The sequence below is a fragment of the Dipteris shenzhenensis genome, chromosome 24 (genome assembly GCF_047967505.1).
Source record: "Dipteris shenzhenensis isolate YYH24624 ecotype China chromosome 24, Dip_SZ_1.0, whole genome shotgun sequence".
Lineage (NCBI taxonomy): Eukaryota > Viridiplantae > Streptophyta > Polypodiopsida > Gleicheniales > Dipteridaceae > Dipteris > Dipteris shenzhenensis.
Window position 1 is genome coordinate 54,112,335 of NC_141619.1, and position 20,666 is coordinate 54,133,000.

Genomic DNA, 20,666 nt, shown 5'->3' on the forward strand with positions numbered 1-20,666 from the left:
TTCCTCTTTAATGAGCGTAGCAGAGCCCTAGATGCTTGGTTCTTTATGAGCCAAAAGAACTATTCAGTGCAGGAGTATACTGATAGATATCGGGAAGTATTGTTAAAGGTACCCGATCATATTCCTGACTTTCTGCAAGTACATATATTTGTGTTGGATCTTAAAGAGACTATCAGACCTCTGGTTAGAAAGGAAAAGTGTACTACTTTAAATGAGGCAGTAGGGGGAGGCCAGAAATCCTCATGGACCCGCACTCCCAGGGCTTCAGGGCCAAGCACCTCCTCTTTGCCATCTTCAAGTGAAGGTAAAGAGAGAGAGGCCAAAGCCATACACATGATAAAAACTTCAAAGGGAACCAAGAGAAAGGTTTCCACAATGGCTGAGAGAGCCTTTAATCGTTCAGTTTTGACTCCGCAGCAAAGGGAGAAATCTATGAAAGAGGGGCTCTGTTACGGATGTTTAGGGCAACATAAATTTTAGGATTGCCCTAAGAAATCAAAGATCACAGCAAGCATGACTTTAAATCCAATGCAAGAGTCAGAGCCAAGTGAGGATGATATGTTGGAAGATATCCAACAAGATTATCCTAATCGCATTCTAGCAATCTCGGTAACCAAGAAGGTGCCCACAGTTTCAGATGCAGTGCTATCACTAGGGGCACAAAAGGGTTATCAGTTTCTGGATACTGATCTTTTAGTATTGAAGGGGACTGTGCAAGATATGCCAGTAAGGATCCTCTTTTATACTAGATCAACACATAATGTAATTAGCTCAAGGCTCGTCAAGAAGCTCAAGCTCCCAACTCAACCTTCCAACTACAGTTATACAGTGGAGCTGGCAGATGGCAAGGGCACAGAGGTGTGGAATCGGCAAGTGGTCGCTCTCCCATTTCACATCCAGTCCTACGAGGACAGAATGGATTTTGAAATAACAAGGCTTGCAAGGTTCGATTTGGTGCTAGGCAAGCAATGGCACGCATGGAAGAAGCCAACGATAGATTTTTCCTCGCATGTCATCCAATTTGAGCAAGATGGCAGATGCCTGTTGATTCGCGGAGAACCAGACTTCTCAGAAGCGAAAGTCATCAAGGCGCCAAAGTTGCTGAAACTTGAATGTAAGTATATTTATTTTTGTTACATTCTTAATGTTTCTAGAATAAATCCAAGGATGGATTCGATAGATGGTGGCAGTTCTACCACCCCAGCTTTAAATCTTTCTAATAAGATTAAAGCTGAATTTGATGATGCTAGACCCCCGTACTGCATGAGTCTTAAAGAAGAGAACGAGGTCAGGAAGGTGGTGGATGAATACCTCAGCAAAGGCCTGATTCATCCAAGATTCTCACCTTTTGCCTCCCCTGTATTACTTGTAAAGAAAAAGGATGGTTCCTTTAGAATGTGTATAGATTATAGGGCTCTTAATAAAATTACTGTAAAGCATCGCTATCCTATGCCAAGGATAGATGATCTTCTAGATGCTCTAGGTGGAGCCACTATCTTTAGTAAGATAGATTTAAAGAGTGGCTACCACCAGATTAAAATAGCTTTTCGTACCAAATTTGGTCAATATGAATACTTAGTTATGCCATTTGGTTTAACTAATGCTCCAGCTACTTTTATGATGCTTATGAATGACATTCTCAGGCCATTCATGGATAAGTTTGTTGTGGATTTCATTGATGATGTGCTAGTGTATAGCAAGAACATCATAGATCATGAATCGCACTTGTTTTCAGTTTTCCAAGCATTGCGCGAAACAAGTTTGTTTGCCAACAAGGATAAAACCTTTTTATGTATGACCGAAATTGAATATTTAGGTCATATAGTATCAGCAGATGGGATAAGAGTAGATCCCAAGAAAGTCTCTATGATATTGGCATGGCCAGTGCCAGAAAATATCACTGCACTAAGATCCTTTTTAGGATTAAGTGGTTTTTATAGAAGGTTCATAGAGGGCTATTCTCTTCTAGCAGCCCCTATGACAGATCTATTGCATGATCAGGTGCCCTATGTGTGGACATCTGTGCAACAAGAAAGTTTTGAAACCCTAAAACAAGCAGTTTCAATAGCTCCAATATTGAAAATAGTGGACCCAGAAAGGTCTTTTGTACTAGAGACTGACGCCAGCGGAGTGGCTGTTGGCACAGTTCTAAGCCAAGATGGCAGGCCAATAGCTTTTGAAAGCAAGAAGCTTTCTCCAGCTCAAAGAAATTGGCCAGTACATGAGCAAGAATTGTATGATATCATACATGCTCTAAAAACATGGCGGCACTATCTTTATGGTGCCCAATTTAAAGTGTATACAGATCATCATACACTCAAATATTTTAGCAACCAACCCGATCTACGAGGGAGACAAGGTAGATGGGTTGAGTTGATGCAAGAATTTCATATGGAAATTCTTTATCGCAAGGGTCGAGAAATGTAGTCGCTCACTGACGCATTATCTAGAATAGTAAACAATATGAGTTTTATAGTTTTAGAAAACTCATTGCTTCAAGAAATAAAGGAAGCACAGCAAGAAGACCCTTATGCACAGAAAGTAAAGGCTAGACTCGAGTCAAGAATGAATATTGATGAAGATTTAGCTTCGTCTACTTCTTCATTACATAGAATTTCAAGTCCATATTTATGCCAATTTCTCAATGGAGAATAGGTGGCTAAAGCGGAAAGGAAAGCTATATGTTCCTTGTGCACGGGAACTAAGAGCAAAAGTTTTGCAAGGGAACCATGATAGTCCATGTGCTGGACATCGTGGTCAAGGTAAAACAGTACAGCTTGTTAGAAGGACATTTTGGTGGCCCCATCTACATAGACATGTCCACAAGTATGTCCAACAATGCTTCCAATGCCAAGTAATAAAGGCAGAGAGAATTAAAACTCTTGGATTCTTACATCCTCTACAGATACCAGAATCTAATTGGCAAAGTATATCCATGGACTTTATAGTCGGATTGCCAATGACCCAAAGACAAAAAGACACAATTTTGGTGATAGTTGATCGCCGGAGCAAGATGGCTCACTTTATTCCGACCAAAGAGACTGTGGAAGCTCCACAGGTGGCAGAATTGTTTATTCAATGTCCGCTTTTGTGGTCATTTCTGGAGACATATTTTTGATAAATTACATGTTACTTTAAATATGAGTAGTGGTGACCACCCCGAGCTGACAAGAAAAGATCTTCTAGAGTCTTTAAGGAAGGAGAAAAAGTTTTTCTCCAAGTTCCTCTAAAGTCTACTTCTTTATCTACTGGAAAGTGTCCTAAGCTTTCGCCCAGGTTTTGTGGACCTTGGATGACAATAAAGAAGCTTAGTGATGTAGCTTACCGGTTGGAACTTCCACCAGGCTGTCGTATCCATCTGGTGTTTCATGTTAGCAAGTTGAAAAAGTATATTTCAAAGGATACTAATGTGATTGATGGTTTTGTTTCTTTGCAGGAAAATGAAACTACTGACCATAGTCCAGACAAGATACTAGATCGAAGGGAGAAACGATTGCGTAATTGTATCCTTCGGGAGTTTCTAGTTGCCTGGAAGGGTCTACCACTTACCGATGCAACTTGGGAATCAGAAGCTCTGATTCGAAAACACTTTCCACAATTGATCATCGAGGACGATGATCTTAGAAGGAGGAGAGAATGTTAGAATTAAAAATGATGTCCGAGGCCGGATCGCCTAGATTGGACATTCCAGTAGTGTGTGCACGGACGAGGGCCAGGCTAGCCGAGGTTCGTAGCTCGGGGGATAGCCAAGTGTTGCTAGGAAAGGGGGACTAGTAGGCGGGGTGTTTGAGGTGGGAACAACCTCTTGTGCCTAGGCCCTGATTAGCAACTTGAGGCTATATGGTTGGGGGAGGGACACTGCACACACGCATCATTTTCCATTTTTCTTTTCCTCTCTCTCTCTCTCTCTGGTCGGTGGCACAGGTACCGAGATGCAAAAGATTGGGTTCATGGCTGACAGATCGAATAGACTCAGAGCAGACGATGGTCTGACATAGACCCAGAAGTATGTCAACATACTATCCCTATGCGAGAGGATGCTAAGCCAAGCATACAACGCCCATATTCTTATAATGAAAACTTTGCTAAGAAGATCGATGAAGAGATTGATCGTCTCTTACAGGCAGGATTCATCTTTGAAATGGAACACACGCCTTGGGTTTCACCCTTGGTGGTAGTACCAAAGAAAAATGGTAAACTGCGTGTGTGTATCAATTTGAAAAAAGTGAATGCAGCCACAATACGTGATCATTATCCCTTGCCAATAACAGACCATGTAATCAAGAGGGTAGTGAGAGCAGAAGCTTATAGCTTCTTAGATGGTTTCTCTGGATACAATCTAGTATCCATTGATCCCAAAGATCAACACAAGACGGCATTTGCATCAGAACGGGGCACATTTGCCTATAGGGTTATGCCATTTGGGTTGACCAACGCACTTGCTACATTTCAAAGATTAATGTGTCACATTTTTTAGGAGTTCATGAGAGTCTTTCTAGAGGTGTACGTCGATGATTTATGTGTACACTCCAGGACTCGTAGTGATCATCTTGAGCAACTGAGATTGATCTTTGAAAAGTGCTGGGCTTATCGCTTGTGCCTAAACCCTGAAAAATGTGTCTTCATGGTGAGACAAGGACGGATCTTAGGACACAGTGTGTCAAAGAATGGGATCTCCACCGATGAAGACAAGATCAAAGTGATAATTGAGCTCCCTAGACTGACGAATGCAAAGCAAGTACAAGGCTTTATGGGTCATTGTGGTTACTACCGAAGGTTTATCTTCAAGTATGCCAATATTGCAAAACCCTTGTATGCTTTGATTGTATTGGACTAAGGTATTCCATGTCCATGTAGATGCATCAAAATATGCGATTGGATGTGTCTTAGCCCAACCAGGAGAGCATAAGATGGATTTTCCGGTATCTTATGCCAGTAGACAGCTTAATGAAGCTGAGAAGAACTACACAACTACCGAGCGTGAAGGATTAGGCATGGTCTATGCTTGCTATGAAGAAGTTTTAGCATTACCTATTGGCCAATAAGTTTGTGTTCTTCACAGACCATCAAGCCCTACTGTATTTGGTAAACAAGCCGTGTAATACATGACACATCGTGAGATGGTTCCTTATTTTACTAGAGTTTGATTTTACGGTTGTGGTTAAAAAGGGGATCACTCACCAGAGGGCTGATCACTTGTAAAGATGTATGCATGAGGAGGACCCTAGTAGAGTTCCTGACGATCTCCCAGATGCCTACTTATTTAACATGGATATGATTCTAGAATGGAGTAGACACATAGTGCCTTTGCTGACTACAGGCACTCTAAAGCTAACTGAAGACAAAAACTATAATAGACACCTGTTAGAGCAATCAAGGAGATTCTCTATCTTGGCAGGACGTCTATATAGACAAGGAGTAGATGGTATACTCAGGCTGTGTATAGAACCTAATGAGGTTCAAGCCTACCTAGTAAATGCACACATAGCCAAGGGGAATATTCATCTCTCACCAAAACAAACTATACAGCGAGTAGAGAGGTTAGGAGTATATTGGTCAACAATGCGTATGGACACTTATAATTTCATTAGGCAGTGTTCCTTCTCGACAAGCAATAAAATGATTAGCCTGAGCCAAAGCACGCTATTCCAAATAGCTGTCACAACACCGAAGTGGGCAGAACCAATAGTTAATTTCCTGAAGACCCACAAATTTCCATTAAAGACCAATACCACGCAGAAACGATACCTAAAGTAACAGGCTGATGATTACTGCTTGATGTTTAATTGCTGATCAATTATATCATAGAGAAAAGGATAAGCAGTTACGAATATGTGTCACTGAGTGTGAATACCTAGAAGTGCTTAGTCACGCACACTCTAGGTATTCCAGGTGAATACCTAGAAGTGCTTAGTCACGCACACTCTAGTATTCCAGGTGGACACTTTTCAGCCGAGGTCACGGCCAAGATGATAGTGAGATTAGGCTTGTGGTGGCCAACATTATTTAAAGACGCTGAAGAGTATGTGAAACGTTGTGATAAAAGCCAAAGGCAAAAAGCTCCTATGAGGCGGGTTGAGATGCCATTACGGCCAATGATGGGTGTCCGTGCATTTGCAAAATGGGGCATTGACTTTGTAGGACCAATAGACCCCCCAGCAATGTACACTCATGCTGAGTACATCATATCACGGCCACAGATTATGTCACGAAGTGGACAAAGGAGGTGAAAGCCACACAGAAGAACGACACAGTTACCACAGCTAAATTCTTGTTCGAATATATATTCACGAGGTATGGCTTACCGATAGAAATAGTGAGTGATAGAGGAACACATTTTTTAAATGATGTCATCGAGAATTTACTAGATAAATTCATGGTGCTTCATAAAAAATCGGCTCCCTATCATCCACAAGCGAATGGTCAAGCCGAGAGAACTAACAAAATATTAAAAACCATGCTAACCAAAATCGTTAGTGAATCATGTTCAGATTGGGAGGTAAAGTTACACTCAGTTGTGTGGGCTTATCGAGTAGCTTAAAAAACAGCTATAGGTACGACACCTTTTAACATGGTCTATGGGTTAAATGCTATCCTACCCTTAGAATTTTTGGTACCTACATTAAGAGTAGCTACTACCATAGGGTGGATGGGCCACGAGTTATCGAACTGACTAGACGAGCTAGAAAAGTTAGATGAGACTAGACTAGCAGCAATAGCAGGCATATATGCCCTCAAAAAACGCCCAAAACAATTCCATTCACATTAAAACTAGAAAATTCAAGATCGGAGATTTAGTATTGGTCTTTACGGTGAAAGAATATGCCAAGAAACTAGTCAAATGGGACAAAGGTCCTTTTGTGACTACGGGATTGTCTGCTAGTGGAGCTGTTAGACTATCAACTCTAGCAGGAGAGCAAATGCCTAGTTGGATTAGTGGATGCAGACTTAAAATTTATCATAATCCATTGACCCAGCAACAATAAGACACCCTCCATGAGGCTAAGTGGAGAAAAGAAAAGAATCAACTTAAGGTTGAAGCAGCCATAGCAGAGGACAAACAACGAGCACAAAAACTTAAGAAGAAACAGAACCAAATGCTCAACATAAATAAAATAGAAATACTGGATAAGGGTAGTATATTAAATGATGTCATTCCTCAACCAATAATAGCTGTACAGATGGGTAATGAGCGTAGAGTGGTATGGGCACTAATTGAGACAAGAGCGGATTGTAATGTGATTTCGTACGAGTTGTTCCAACAGCTTGGCGGAGTTGATTTACGACCTTCTCAAATGGTCGTGCAGGCCTTTACCAACCATCAAGTTAAAAGCAAAGGAATATGCATCATTGAAATGCATGTGGATGAACTAACCTGCGAGGACAAGTTCCTTATCATCCAATCTAGAGTGTAGGATGTCTAAGTGATTTTAGGATGAAGTTGGCAGAGACGCCACAATTGCTTCATCAATTAAAAGGACAACCTAGTGCACTGCGAGACGACCACAAACAAACTGTGGGTTCCTCTACAACAGCTATACCCTCCTAAAAAATCAACCAATGATGCAGAAAAAAGCACTAAAAGCCCTAAAGCCTTAAGAAAAACACCTCCCAAACCCAACCAAAAGTATAAAAAATTTCCTCACCAATACAGATGGATACCCAGAGACCAAGTTGAAGTGAATTCCAAGTCTACACACATCTGGGAGCCACTCATCAAATCATCTCATCCAAAAGCTGCTAATTCAAAGCAATCCACATCAACAACAGTATTGAAGTGGATACCCAAGGACCACTTACAAAATAAAGCAAGTAAAGATCAATCACAAGTCTGGGTGTCAAAAAATACTTGTCCGCCGTTCAGTTGTAAAAAGAAGACGAAGACTGGCAAAACAAGGTGGACATGGATACCCAAAACAAATAGCAACAGCCAAGAGGAGAGCCAATTTATATGGGTGCCCTAAAAGTCACCTCAAACACAGGTAAAGCCAAAGACTAGCAGCTATCAAAAGCCTAACAAAGGAGTCTCATACCAATGACAGCACAAAAATGTTAATGGTCAAAGTCAACATCAGAAGATTCAGGACCCAAAGCAAAGTATAGCCAGAAGGTATCATGAACAAAAGCTAGTAAATACTATCAAGACAAAGTCAGTGGAAAAAAGTGTAAAGACACTGTGGATCCAGAAGCAGTTACTTCATCACGTCAATGCCCAACTAGCCTGGATACCCAAAACGCTACTATCTTCTCCATCGACAATGGTCAGATTGCCCTTACAGGTTCAAAAAGATACCCAAAAAGATAAGGTTACTCGCTGGATATGGGTTCCCAAAGCCAAACTTTCAACCAACCCAGCCATTAACCACCAACAACAAGGAAAAGAATCCAAACCACTATGGAGAAAGAAATAGACAACCACAACAGCGGCAACCACATTATCACCATCAAGTCGAATCAAGTTTAGAGCACTACAGCTACAAATCAAATTATTTGGATTAGTATTAGTGCTCTTACCTAGATAAAGTTGGTTGCAGATGATACGTCATCAATAGGGATACCGCATCCTATCAGGCGATCCATTGAAAATTATTAATCAGACGGTATCACATGTTCATTCAAGGCCAATCAAGTGATGGCACAAACGGCCAATTACTTTGTAAACAATAGCTTTAGATTAGAAAATCCTCGTCAGCAACTGTCCATGGAACAATCTGTTCCATGACCCATATTCTTGCACAGCATGCTTTTCAATGCATATTCTCTTTCAAGCATAATAGGGTCATATTACATAACCACACGAGACACAAGTTTTATTGACCCTTGCATACTCCTAAGTCCAACCATCGTCACACGTAGTGCTTCAATTAGGTGGGGGGGAGCATGAGTGTGAGACAGGTCACCATTTAGAGAGATGTGTGTGTGAGTAAGTCAAAAGATATGTCAGTGGACGCACATTGGGCAAAATTTTCGGCTTTTATTTTTTTATTTTCTTATTTTATTTTTATTTTTACGATTGGTGTGAGTAACAAACTTTATGATACACTTTATGGGTGGATGCATGAAGAGTGAAAATGTTTTGTGTGAGTTATGCCCAATTTGAGGGTCAACATTTCTCAAGACATAGTGATCCTGGTGATTGCTATAAATGACCAACACCCTGAGGTTCTCACAACCACTAGGTTTAGATCCTTTTTGAAAATTTATTTTAAGTTGTTGTTATGTATTATTTTTTTCAAATTTTTATTGTTGTTTTGGAAAAGAAAACAAAAAATCAAAAAATTCAATGCCAAGCTAAGCGACGAAGACCAACAAAGAGCAACAGTACCCCAAAGCTAACATTAAAGCTGTTGTCATGTAGCTGACGCTAACTTTAGACTAGTGAGGAGTGTAACTAATAGAGCACGCGAGAGAAGTGAGAAAATAATTATTGCTTAAGTCAAAGTGATTACCCTCTTTTATTGCTTTGAAAGAGAGTATACCATCATCATTAAGAGAACGTGAGGGAGTGCACTTTTTGACTAGTCATACTTAGGAATATTTTCTTACTAACTCTCATCACTATTATCCTTCAGCTACTACAGGAAATATGGCCACTCCCAGGAGAATTGATGTCAGTCCTAGCAAGACTAGGGGCAAAGGAAAGAGGAAAGCTACAGAGATGACTGAAGAATCGACACCATTCACACTCTACAGAAAGGAAATTGTAAGAAAATGCTTCATAGACCAAACCAGGTTGGATCAGAGCCACACCTTTGCTTTGAAGGGTGCATTTCAAGCTGAAGAGGCCAAAGAGGTGACAGTTATGTACCTCCCAGACAACATGTTATAATTGCAAAAAAAGCAAGAATATACAAGAGTATTTCAGCTCTTAGGTCTGGAAAGGTTCTTCTTACTGCCTCCCTGTGAAGTGGATCCTAAAAGGATGTATGAGCTCATCACAACACTAAAGAGTGATGGAAGCTGCGAGCTGATGGACCAGGACGGAAAAAAGGTCCAAGTAAACATTAACGGTGAAGTTGTCAGTAAGGCCTTGAAGTCCAGAGAGGGGAACAACACAGTGAGCAGCATGAAGCTTATGGCCAAGGATAGGAAGCAAGCCTTCGAGACTGATGTGGTAAATGACAACGTCTATAAGAGATCACAGGATAAGGCTGTCGCTTCAAATTTATCAACAACATTTTCATATGTATAAACCCCAGAAGTACACTAGGCCTGAAGCTCATGTGGCCTACTTGTTTACCCTGGCAATGAAAGAGCAGAAAGAGAAGCTGGCCGACTGGAGTCATAAAGGTGGTCAAGGATCTAAACACCCTGGTCAGTAAAGAAAGTTTTGAAAAATCCATGTACATAGGCAATGGACCAGTCTTATAACCAAGATAATTTATGAGGCATTGGGAATGACCGATTAGATCAAGGCCATGCCTGTAGACACAGTGCTATATAGATAGATAGAAGACAGAAGAACGTATACTCAAAGGAAAGCTAGTCTAAAAGAGCCAGTGGAAATAGAGTCAGAGAAAGAGGACTCTGAAGAAGCGGAGCCAGAAGAGCAAGAAGTGGAGTCTAGACATACTACTACAGTCCAAAGGTCTGCTGCTACAGCAGAACCTAGAACAACACCCAGAAGACCCACAGCATTGCAAAGAGAAAAGACAGAATCATGAGTAGAAAATATAAAGATGATGAAGAAGATGATTCAAGTCAAGTTGAAGAAGAAAGGGCCGATAGGAGAAGTGTTGGAGACTCATGGCGCCTTTGTGAAGTTTGCTCAGCTTCATAGGGCTGGTAGAAAAGAACAAGCTCAAGCCCAAGCAAAGAAAAAACGTAGGGAAGATCCTGAAGATAGAGACAGATTATCTTTAGAGGATGAGGAAGCAAGGCTACAACATTATGAAAAAAGAACAAAAAGAAGACAAGAGGGTGTACACCACAAGAAACACATAGTTTCTTCCTCATCTTCTGAGCCAAACAACCCAAGATCCCTTCCTACTCCACCTGATGTGACAACTCCACGGGAGAAGACACCCGAAGCAACACCTCAACCAGAAGAAGAAACTCCCTCTGAGCTACCGAAAGAATTAGCACCTGAGATAGAGGACGTGCTGGAGCCACATCCCATTCAAGAAAAGATGACAACTCCTACGGGTGTTCTAGAGCAAATTCAAGAATATTCTCCTCTAGAATAGCAGAACCCTGTATTGAGTCAGGCAGCATTGGCAACAACAACAGCACTCGGCAAAGAAATTGCATTGGAGAAGAGAGCAATTGCGGGCCCCAGTTCTTCACAAGGCAGTGTACCAACAGAAAGGAAAAAAGAAGAATGGGCGAGAATGATTTATGAAGGTGCCCAGAGACTCCTTGATCAAACTAAGCAGCACAAAGAAGAGAGAAACAACCTCTCCTTACAAAATAAGTCTTTGGAAGCAAAGTTGATGGAGCAAGAAAGACTTATGGGAGAGTTACAACTGGCATACACTTAGGTATGCACTGAAAGACAAGACATGTACATCAAGCTTGAGGAAAACCAGAGCATGGCACTACAAAGTCAACAAGAGGTGGCCAAGTTACGAAAAGAGAATGAATTCTTAAAGAAGGCCAATGCTATGGCAATAGCTAACGCCGCTCAGTTAGCTCAATCCCAGCTCAACGAGTTCCTCCAGATGGGAATACAAGCTCCAGAACCACCTGCAGCAGTACTGGATTCCTGAGCTAATGAGAAAATTGAAAGATTAAAGAATGAGGTGGCTGCGTTACAGAAACAACTGCAGGACAAAGAAATTCCACAGGGCAGTAATGTCTTCGATGGGCTAGGAGACTTAGGTGACCCGATGGAAGGACAATGTGGTGAACCTCAAAAGTCTCCACCACCACCTTCAATGCCACCGTCTGAAGTACCCCCATCACAAGAACCTAGTCAAAGAGAAGTCTTTGCAACAACTCAACCCACACTGGAAGTTTTAGAGCAGAAGGCAGCGACAACTGAAGATACACGCAGAAGGGAAGGCTTGCTATGGGAGATAAAAATAATGAAGAAAGCTAATGACATGTTCCTCACGGTAGAGAACCTGGTGGAAGCCCATAGGCAAACGACCTTACCCTTGCTAATGATGAAAGTGGAGCACGACAAACAGTTAGAGACATTGATGCCCATGTGTGAAGTCAAAGAATTGGGGGGATACTGGTTTACCACAGATGAGGTCAATGATATAGTTCCACTCAGAAATCAACCGCTCTGGAGGCTTGGATATTTTAAACAGCACCCATCTTCAATCTTGGAATATGCTCAAGTGCCTCGAAGCTGCCAAATCAATCCCACATACTGCCCAGTAAGAAGAAGATACAGTTGGGAGTATTTTTAGCATAAACAAAGGCACAACAAAGAGCTATTGAATTTTCCAAAGTTGCTAGCACCACAGGTATACATGTCAAAAGATTGTTTTGTGACCACACTACAAGATGCAGTGCAGATGTTCGAGGGAGTCCCTGACTTGGCATGTAAAGTTTTGGTAAAGATAGCAAATTTACTTTTGCTAGTCATAGAGACCTTTCAGGACAACCTCCCTCATCATCGGCCTTGGGATACATTTTTGGAAGGGCCACAAATTTTGTCTTTTGATTTGGACAAGAGCCCTAATTATAAACAAATTTTGGGGTGTTTTGCCAAATGCCAATTTTTGCCCTCTTATTGCATGCAAACCTTTGAAGAATGCTTCGAAGAATGCTTCGTTACAGGGTTCTTTGATATCGGGCTATCAGTTTTTGGACCTAACCCGAAGGATCCCACCTTAAGGTTTATAGCCTACAAGGATGCAGAACAAGGTGATGCCTCTGCAAAGCGGCTCAAAGTAGATCGACACGACTAAAGCTTTTGTCTCCAACCTGATTTAACAGCTCGACATGATGTCCGAGGACAGACATAAGATAGGTGGGGGGGAGATGTTGCAGCCAAAGAAGCCAAGTCCAAAAAGGCCGAGACTAGTCAGTGTTGGACTAGTTAATTTTTTTCGTAATCTTTGAACATGATCTCATGTCGGGACCAAATTGTGGTTTCCAACTTGTAAAAGTGAGTGATGAAGGTGTCAACTGGGATTGACATGTGACTTTTTGGTCCGGGTGGCCATATATACCCTAATTTGTAAGGTCTAAGGGTCATTCTTGAGTTATTACAGTGAATAGAGAGAGCTTGTGCTACTTGGTCTACGAGCGGTGATCTTCGCGAGCTTTGTGTGTCTTGTACGAGCATCCGTTGTTGCAGGAGTGCTTTTGGTGAGTAAATGTATGTGTATGAAGCTACATTTTCATTGCATCATGTTGGTGTTTGCATGTGTGTGTGAGTAGATCGGGAAGTGTGTGTGTGCAACTTTCAAGTGGTCATAAGTCACCCATCAAGCATCATTTTTGCACCAAAATTAATCAGTAGGCTGAGCATAGCATGGAGAACACGTGCGCGTAGCTATTCATCATTTTTTGTGAACTTGAAACACATACGTGTATGTGATGAACCCATACGTTTAGATGGTTTTTGTGAGATTTGACTTCATGAGAGTGTTCTATAGTATGAGTATAGCCTACCCTTCAAGTTTCATCCAATTTGGGTAAGTCTAGAGTGACCAACGAGCGTACATGGTAGCATAGGTGCCAGGTCCACTCAGGTCCCCAAACAGTGAGATTTAGGAGTTTATGCTAGTAGGTTATGTCCATCTTAGGTTCCCTTACATGTTGTGATCACTTGATGTCCGTCTGCTCAGTCTTGGTAGCTTTATGTCCATCTCAGTAACTAGGAAGATCCTGCCTTCCTAGTCCATATAGTTTTGGTACTCGCAAGGAGCTGACAACTCCTTGATGCCTCCGACTACATACAGTGGGTTCTCGTCCTTGGTATTGACTATGTATAGTCTTTGCCTCTCGAGGTGCTAGCTATACTACAGAAACCGCGTAGTTAGGATAGGTTAGTGGAGCGGCCGCCAAAGAGTGAGCAAAGCTCTCCTGCCGACTACAGTCTCTTTGTGTAGGGATTAGTTCTGCCTATGGTCTATAGGCTATGATGAGATCTAAAGTGAGCTATCTCAATGATCTCAAATGTGGTTCCACAAGCCTGATGAGTTGTACTGAATGTTATCTCTTTATGAGAGTATAATTCAAGTCCTTTTAGAGTCCTTTTAGAGGGGGGACTGGCTCTACAAAGTTTGGTCCTCACTTTTGTCTCGCTGAGTAGATTAAGTGTGTGGTTAGGTGTGAACATGTTGTAGTGTAGTGCTCCATCCCAGCATTCTCTCTCTCTCTCTCTCTCTCTCTCTCTCTCTCTCTCTCTCTCTCTCTCTCTCTGTGTGCAGAAGTCCTCTCTCAGGATGCAATCTACTTTAAGTCTCACCACTTTAATTTATGGCTATTCTGTATGCACAATAAGCAATACCTCTGTCATTGGTATCAGAGCATAGGTCACTCTCTAATTTTTTAAGAAGAAAGGCCCTTGAGCAATGACTATGGTAGTGTCTAGGAATTATATAGGGTAAGTGGGATTGGGATTTATTACCCGAAGGTCTTGGCCACTCCGTGGGACATGGTTGCACATTGTTGGGAGCTATAGACTTATTAATGGAGTCCAAATGGACTTGCCTAGGGCTTAACCATTATTCAGCTAGTAGGTAAGCCTAATATGAGCTGTCCCTTGATATTGAGGCTATGTTAGACCCAATCCACTACTCCTTGTAATCTAAAGACTAGCCAAAAATATGAGTGCTCAAGAGCCTAGCTTTAGAGGATCAAGAGAGTAGTAGACTAGGCAAGGAGAGATACAATGTGAAAATTAGGAGCATTGAAAGGAACATGCACACAAAGCACCACTTAATCCATAAAGTATACTTAGACAACATGATGTAGGTAGGAACCAAAATGAAAAATGCTACAAAGATCTCTCAAGAACTCTTGAAATTCCTTGTGCAATCTCTAGAAGCGAGCTATTGCCTTGGACATAAGAGAGGTGAGGTGGAGAGTTTCTAACTTTGTAGGTCTCTCCACAAGGACATAAGGAACACCAAAGGCTATCAAGGGAGAGGTACAAGAGAGAGATACTCTCATTACCTCTATTAACCACCATGACACACCAAGTGGCGGTACCCCAAATGGTCTCACAAGATGTTTTATGACAAGAGACAATAGTTGGAGCTAGGTGCCGGGAGCCAAAACTCCAAGGAATCCAAGTGCTTCCTTGACAAGGTATGCATTTTTTTTCCCTAATTATCATGTTTGATTTTTGGTTAAAAATCAAAATGATTGTCTCTTAAAAGTGAAGGAAATATAACCTTAAAAGACTTCTCTTAAAAGAGGTTAAATTAAGATTACCTAAACTCCTTTTCACCCCCACACCAAGAAGAGATTATTAGGTATCAAGAAATATATGTTAAAAATTATGCTTTCAGATGTGTTTCTGTCAAGTATTATGTAGAGTAATCTAGGAACAAAGATAAGTTATAATGCATGCATGACATGCTTGTGGCAGCTAAATCTCCCAAGCACCTAATAGACTTTGCCAACCTATTGTGGAAATATGTATGGGCTAAGGAAAGACATGCTTGCGGTAGCTCAGTCTCTCAAGCACCAAGTGGAGTTTGTCGCCCACTATGGAATGATGTCAACAGGTAAAACGGGATCCACTACCCAAAATGAAAATGGACTAACTATGACTTTATTTTCTCTACTTCTTTCATAGTCGAGGAGGACAACTATGATTTCAAGAGAGAGGTAATGTCATAAAAATTAATTTTCATAACTCTTAAAAGTATTTTTCCATCTTAGGTTGGCCACCTAAGTAAAAGAAAAATTTACAAGGGTACAAGAGAATTTAATTTTTATAGCTATCTAGGTTGAGGGACCAAAAGATATAGTCTTCCAGAGATAGGATGATTTCAAGAGAGAGGTAATGTCATAAAAATTAATTTTCATAACTCTTAAAAGTATTTTTCCATCTTAGGTTGGCCACCTAAGTAAAAGGAAAATTTACAAGGGTACAAGAGAATTTAATTTTTAAGAGCTTTAGCTATCTAGGTTGAGGGACCAAAAGAGATAGTCTACCAGAGATAGGATGAAGACTAAAAAGCCCAAGGATAATTTAAATCTTTCCCAAAGGTTTATGGACCTTAGGCTAGGATAAAAGATGGGATCAGCTTCAAAGACCTCCAAAAGTAACTGTGCAGATGATAGTACAAGTGTTAGCTATAGAGCCTAATGTTAAAAGATGATTATGTCTAAGATGATCTACTAGTAATGGACAAAGACTTGTGGGAATCATGCGAAGATTTAGACAATACTAGGTATGAGATGTATGCTTTGGTAGCAAAATTCCAAGGACAGATGGATCATCTAAGATCTCTATATCTAGGAAAAGGATGCATGGAATCTTAATCCAAATGAGACCTAATGTAATGCTAGGTGTTTTTCCCATTAGAATGGGTGAGAGGCAAACATAATTAGTGGCTGAAACCATTTATGGAACTGGCAGGAGTCATCATTTCAAATTCCTAGAGGGTATGAGCTTTGAAGACTCTTGCAAGCTCCTAAAGGTATTAGATGTCTAAGCTTATTAAGGTAAGTTTAATCTCCTTAAGAAGCATAACTCATAAGCCTTCAAATGGAGGCATTTGAACGTGCTTTTAGGACTAATAAAATTAAGTGCCAAATGGCACTTGACCTTGAAGCCACCTATACAACATGCTAGAATGCGGCTTATCATGTATATTTTCTTTGACTGGTACAAGGAGTGGAGTGAAACAAGAAGGCTAGAACAGGAGAGCCAAAGGTGATGCTTTCTAAATGCATGGGCAGCATGATTAGAAGGTGGAAAACTTTCTCTTTCTCTCTATCGTGCTTCATCCACAAATCTAGGAAGGTGTAGAATGCAAGCAACTGGTTGTGATGGATCATTTCATCCACTAGTGATTAGTGGGGCAGTACACAAGAAAACTGACGGGAAGCAAAGGCTTCTTTCTTTCCCTCTCATCGATCGTCACTTACACTACCAATCGGGAGACTTAGGGATAACTACATGCAATTGCAGCAAGACATGGCATAGATGTTTTGGGAGGAAAAAAAGGAAAGCTCTACATGTAGTTGTAAGGGCTGGAGCTGCTCCTTCCTCTCGTACAGCTTACGTGTAACCCAAGCATACATGCAAACTCCCAAGCATGTGGACTGTACTAGGCATCCGAGTAGGGTAGACGGGAGAGCAACAAGGAATTGGTGAAGGTAGGCGAATGAGGGGAGGGAAAGCTACATTATTACTCAGGAGATGGATGAGGATAGGGGATATACGAAAGAAGAGAAAAAGGTAGAATATGCACTCACAACTAGGGATTACATTCGAATGAAGATTTGGATGAAGAGTGAGGAAGGCAAAGAACCAATTCTTCCCTTTCTACCTTCTCCTCCCTAGTTGCTCCCCATGAGGTCAAATCCATCCTTCTCACTACCTTCTCTAAGCCAATTCCTCTCACCCACATCGCTCAATTACTCCCTCTCGCTCTCATGATTGATTGGGATAAGGCAAAAGGAGGACTGTCATCCTCTTGCTTGTTAAAGACACCCAATTAATGAAGCATGGAGTCTTTGCTTGGCTACAATGAGGTGAAGCTGTCCATAGTGAGAGATTAAGAAGTGTCACTTGCTCAAAATCTTGGTTACAAGGGACTTACAACAAGGAAGCAATTAAAAGGCTATGTCTCTCCTCTCCTTTGCTTTGGTTATGATTCAAATGTTGTTTATCTCATGCTTAAATGACCTATGGTCAACTTAGGAATGATGCATGTTAAATTAATCTTTGCATCATTAACTTAATGGCTCTATGCATGTTCAAAAGCATGGATGATGAGCACTATACATGAGAAGTCATGATGTATTTGTTGTCAATTTCATGCATGTATCATGAAAGAGCAGGGTTATGATCAAGTTAAGATGCATGCATGGTTAATTAGTCACATACATGATTAATTAATCTCTATGTGTGCTAAAAGGCATGATTAAGCACTAGGCATGATGATAGAAAACATGCATGAGCTAATTGGCCATCTAGGTGCACTTTCAGCTTGATTTTATGTAGGATAAAAGACTTTAGGAAGAATGGTGCATTTTGGCAAGAAGAGAATGTGAGTTGCATGCTAGAAACAATCATGTGAATGATCTAGTTATCATTAAAAAGGTAGATATTAGTCTCTCAAAATGCATGCAATAAGTGGAATAAGATCTCATGCATGCAAGGGCTAGACTAGGGATTATGATGCATAATTAGAAGATGTTCTAGTAGGGTCATGTTGCAAACTAATGGATTAGCCTTTAGCTATGTTTACGGATAATTTTGGTCCTCACAAGGGTGCTTGCAGGGACCAAACAAGGTGAATCTCATAAATACCTATATGAGATCGAAGGCCATTAATTTATTTTGTGATATGCTATCTCTAATGGCAAGAAGTTGTCACATGTGCATGTGCAAGTTTCAAGAGAGTGTTCTCTTATGTCCATGGGAAAGTGAAGGTATCAAGAGAGTGATCTCTTATGTCCATGGAATGTGCAGGTTTCAAGAGAGAGTATTCTCATACGTATGCAGCATGTGATGTCGTGTTAATGATTGCTAAGTGAATGGCTAAAGTCTTTGCCATCTAAGTCTATGGATTATGTTATTGTTGCACAAAATGGCCGCTAACCTTTATGATGTAGTTTTATGGCAAAAAGAGAGCATATGATGTTATCTCCACATAGACATATTTAAGTTCTAATCTTTATACATGCAGGTGAAGAAGCGTCATCCTGTGCTCTATACATGATAAAAGGGTGATTAATATTTGTTAAAGTAGATGGTGCCAAGAATGTTAATTGGCCAATCTATCCTACTATGATTATGATTGTGTACCTCTAATCTCTCTCTATGCAGGGATTAGTTATGCCTATGGTCTATAGGCTATGATGAGATTTAAAGGGAGTTATCTCAACAATCTCAAATGTGGTTCCACAAGCGTGATGAGTTGTACTAAATGTTATCTCTTTATGAGAGTGTAATTCAAGTCCTTTTGGAGGGGTGACCGGCTCCACAAAGTTCGACCTCATTTTTGTCTCACTGAGTAGATTAAGTGTGTGGTTAGACTAAGTGTGAACATGTTGTAGTGTAGTGCTCCATCCCAACATTCTCTTTCTCTCTCTCTCTCTCTCTCTCTCTCTCTCTCTCTCTCTCTGCAGGAGTCCTCTCTCAGGCTACACTCTAGTTTAAGTCTCACTGCTTTAATTTATGGTTATTCTGCACACGCAATAACCAATAACTCTGTCAAGACTACTGAGTGTGAGGATTCCAACCCTCAATCTCATGAGTTCAAGGTATCCAATGTGTGCACAATTAACACTAATAAAACAAGAACAATCTCATGCCTCAGTATGGGATATTGAGGTATGAGATGTTTCACTTGAGATATAAGATCATAAGATGAATCTTAAGTTTTGAGTGATGAATATATATAGAGTTGTCATGGTGCTTGGTCGTGAGTGGCTATATGGATTAAGGTCTTCCTTGAAGCAAAGCTACAAGCATTACTTGCTTATGTTTGATGTTGATGATACTTTTGTGATGTTATTAGGCAAATAGAACCTTCCCCATCACCACTTATTTGTTTCGTAGAGCTTTCCAAGATTTATTCATATGATGAAATAAAAGAGGTCTTTTTGTGCTACTCTCTTAACCTAGCATGTAAAAAAGATTGAAATTAATTGTGTGTAGTTATTTGACCTGAGAAAAAAATGGAATTAATGTTTAAGAAATTTCGTCAACCTAGCATGCTTCTCATTCTCTTTCTTTTGCTCTCTCCACACACACATGCAACGGTTGATAACTCCAAAATTTTACAATAGTTACTCACACACACAATCAACCTTAAGACTATTTCTAAACCGACTATAGCGGTAAGACCAAAGGACCAATCTAGTCTTAAGGAGTTACTCAAGGAGTACAAGGATCTAATTTTGGATAATTTACCCTCTAGGCTACCGCTTTAGTGAATAGTAGACCATGCTATTCACAATATGCCAGGAACTAAGCCTATAAGTAAGCCACCTTATTGGCTCAACCATTGTGAGTGGTAGAGGTAGAGCGTCACGTCACTCACTACCCTACTCAAGGATTCATTTTGACTTAGCTCTTCACCATGGGCTAATAAGAAAAAGAAGGTTCCATGCAAATGTGCATGGACTATAGAGGTCTCAATTTGGCTACTATTAAGAATAAGTATCCACTACCAAGGGTAGATGAGTTGTTTGATCAACTCAAGGGAGCATGCTATTTTACAACTATAGATCTTTGCTTCAAGTATCATGAAGTTTGTATTAGACTTTTAGATCTTCCTAAGACCACATTTAGGACAAGATTTGGTCACTATCAGTTTTTAGTTATGCCATTTGGGTTTCACACTACATTCATGACTCTCATGCATAGTGTCTTGCATCCTTACTTGGGTGAGTTTGTCATCGTCTTCTTAGATGATATACTCATTTATAATGCTACTAAGTGAGAGCACTGTTAATCTCTTAGAACGGTGCTACTAAGAAAGAGCTCTGTCAATGTCATAGAACAGTGTATGATCTCTTGCATGAGCATAAGCTATTTGCTACAAAGAGCAAATATGATTTCTTCCAAA

General features: G+C 40.6%; 1 protein-coding gene across 1 annotated transcript; it reads left to right on the top strand.

Moving 5' to 3' along the window:
* Positions 1-513: 513 nt before the first annotated feature.
* On the top strand, positions 514-10,322 carry LOC147886818 (uncharacterized). The gene is made up of 3 exons (XM_087395327.1): positions 514-1,114; positions 9,909-10,114; positions 10,200-10,322. Exons 1-3 carry the CDS (start codon positions 514-516, stop codon positions 10,320-10,322), a joined length of 930 nt encoding a protein of 309 aa, XP_087251453.1.
* Positions 10,323-20,666: the final 10,344 nt, after the last annotated feature.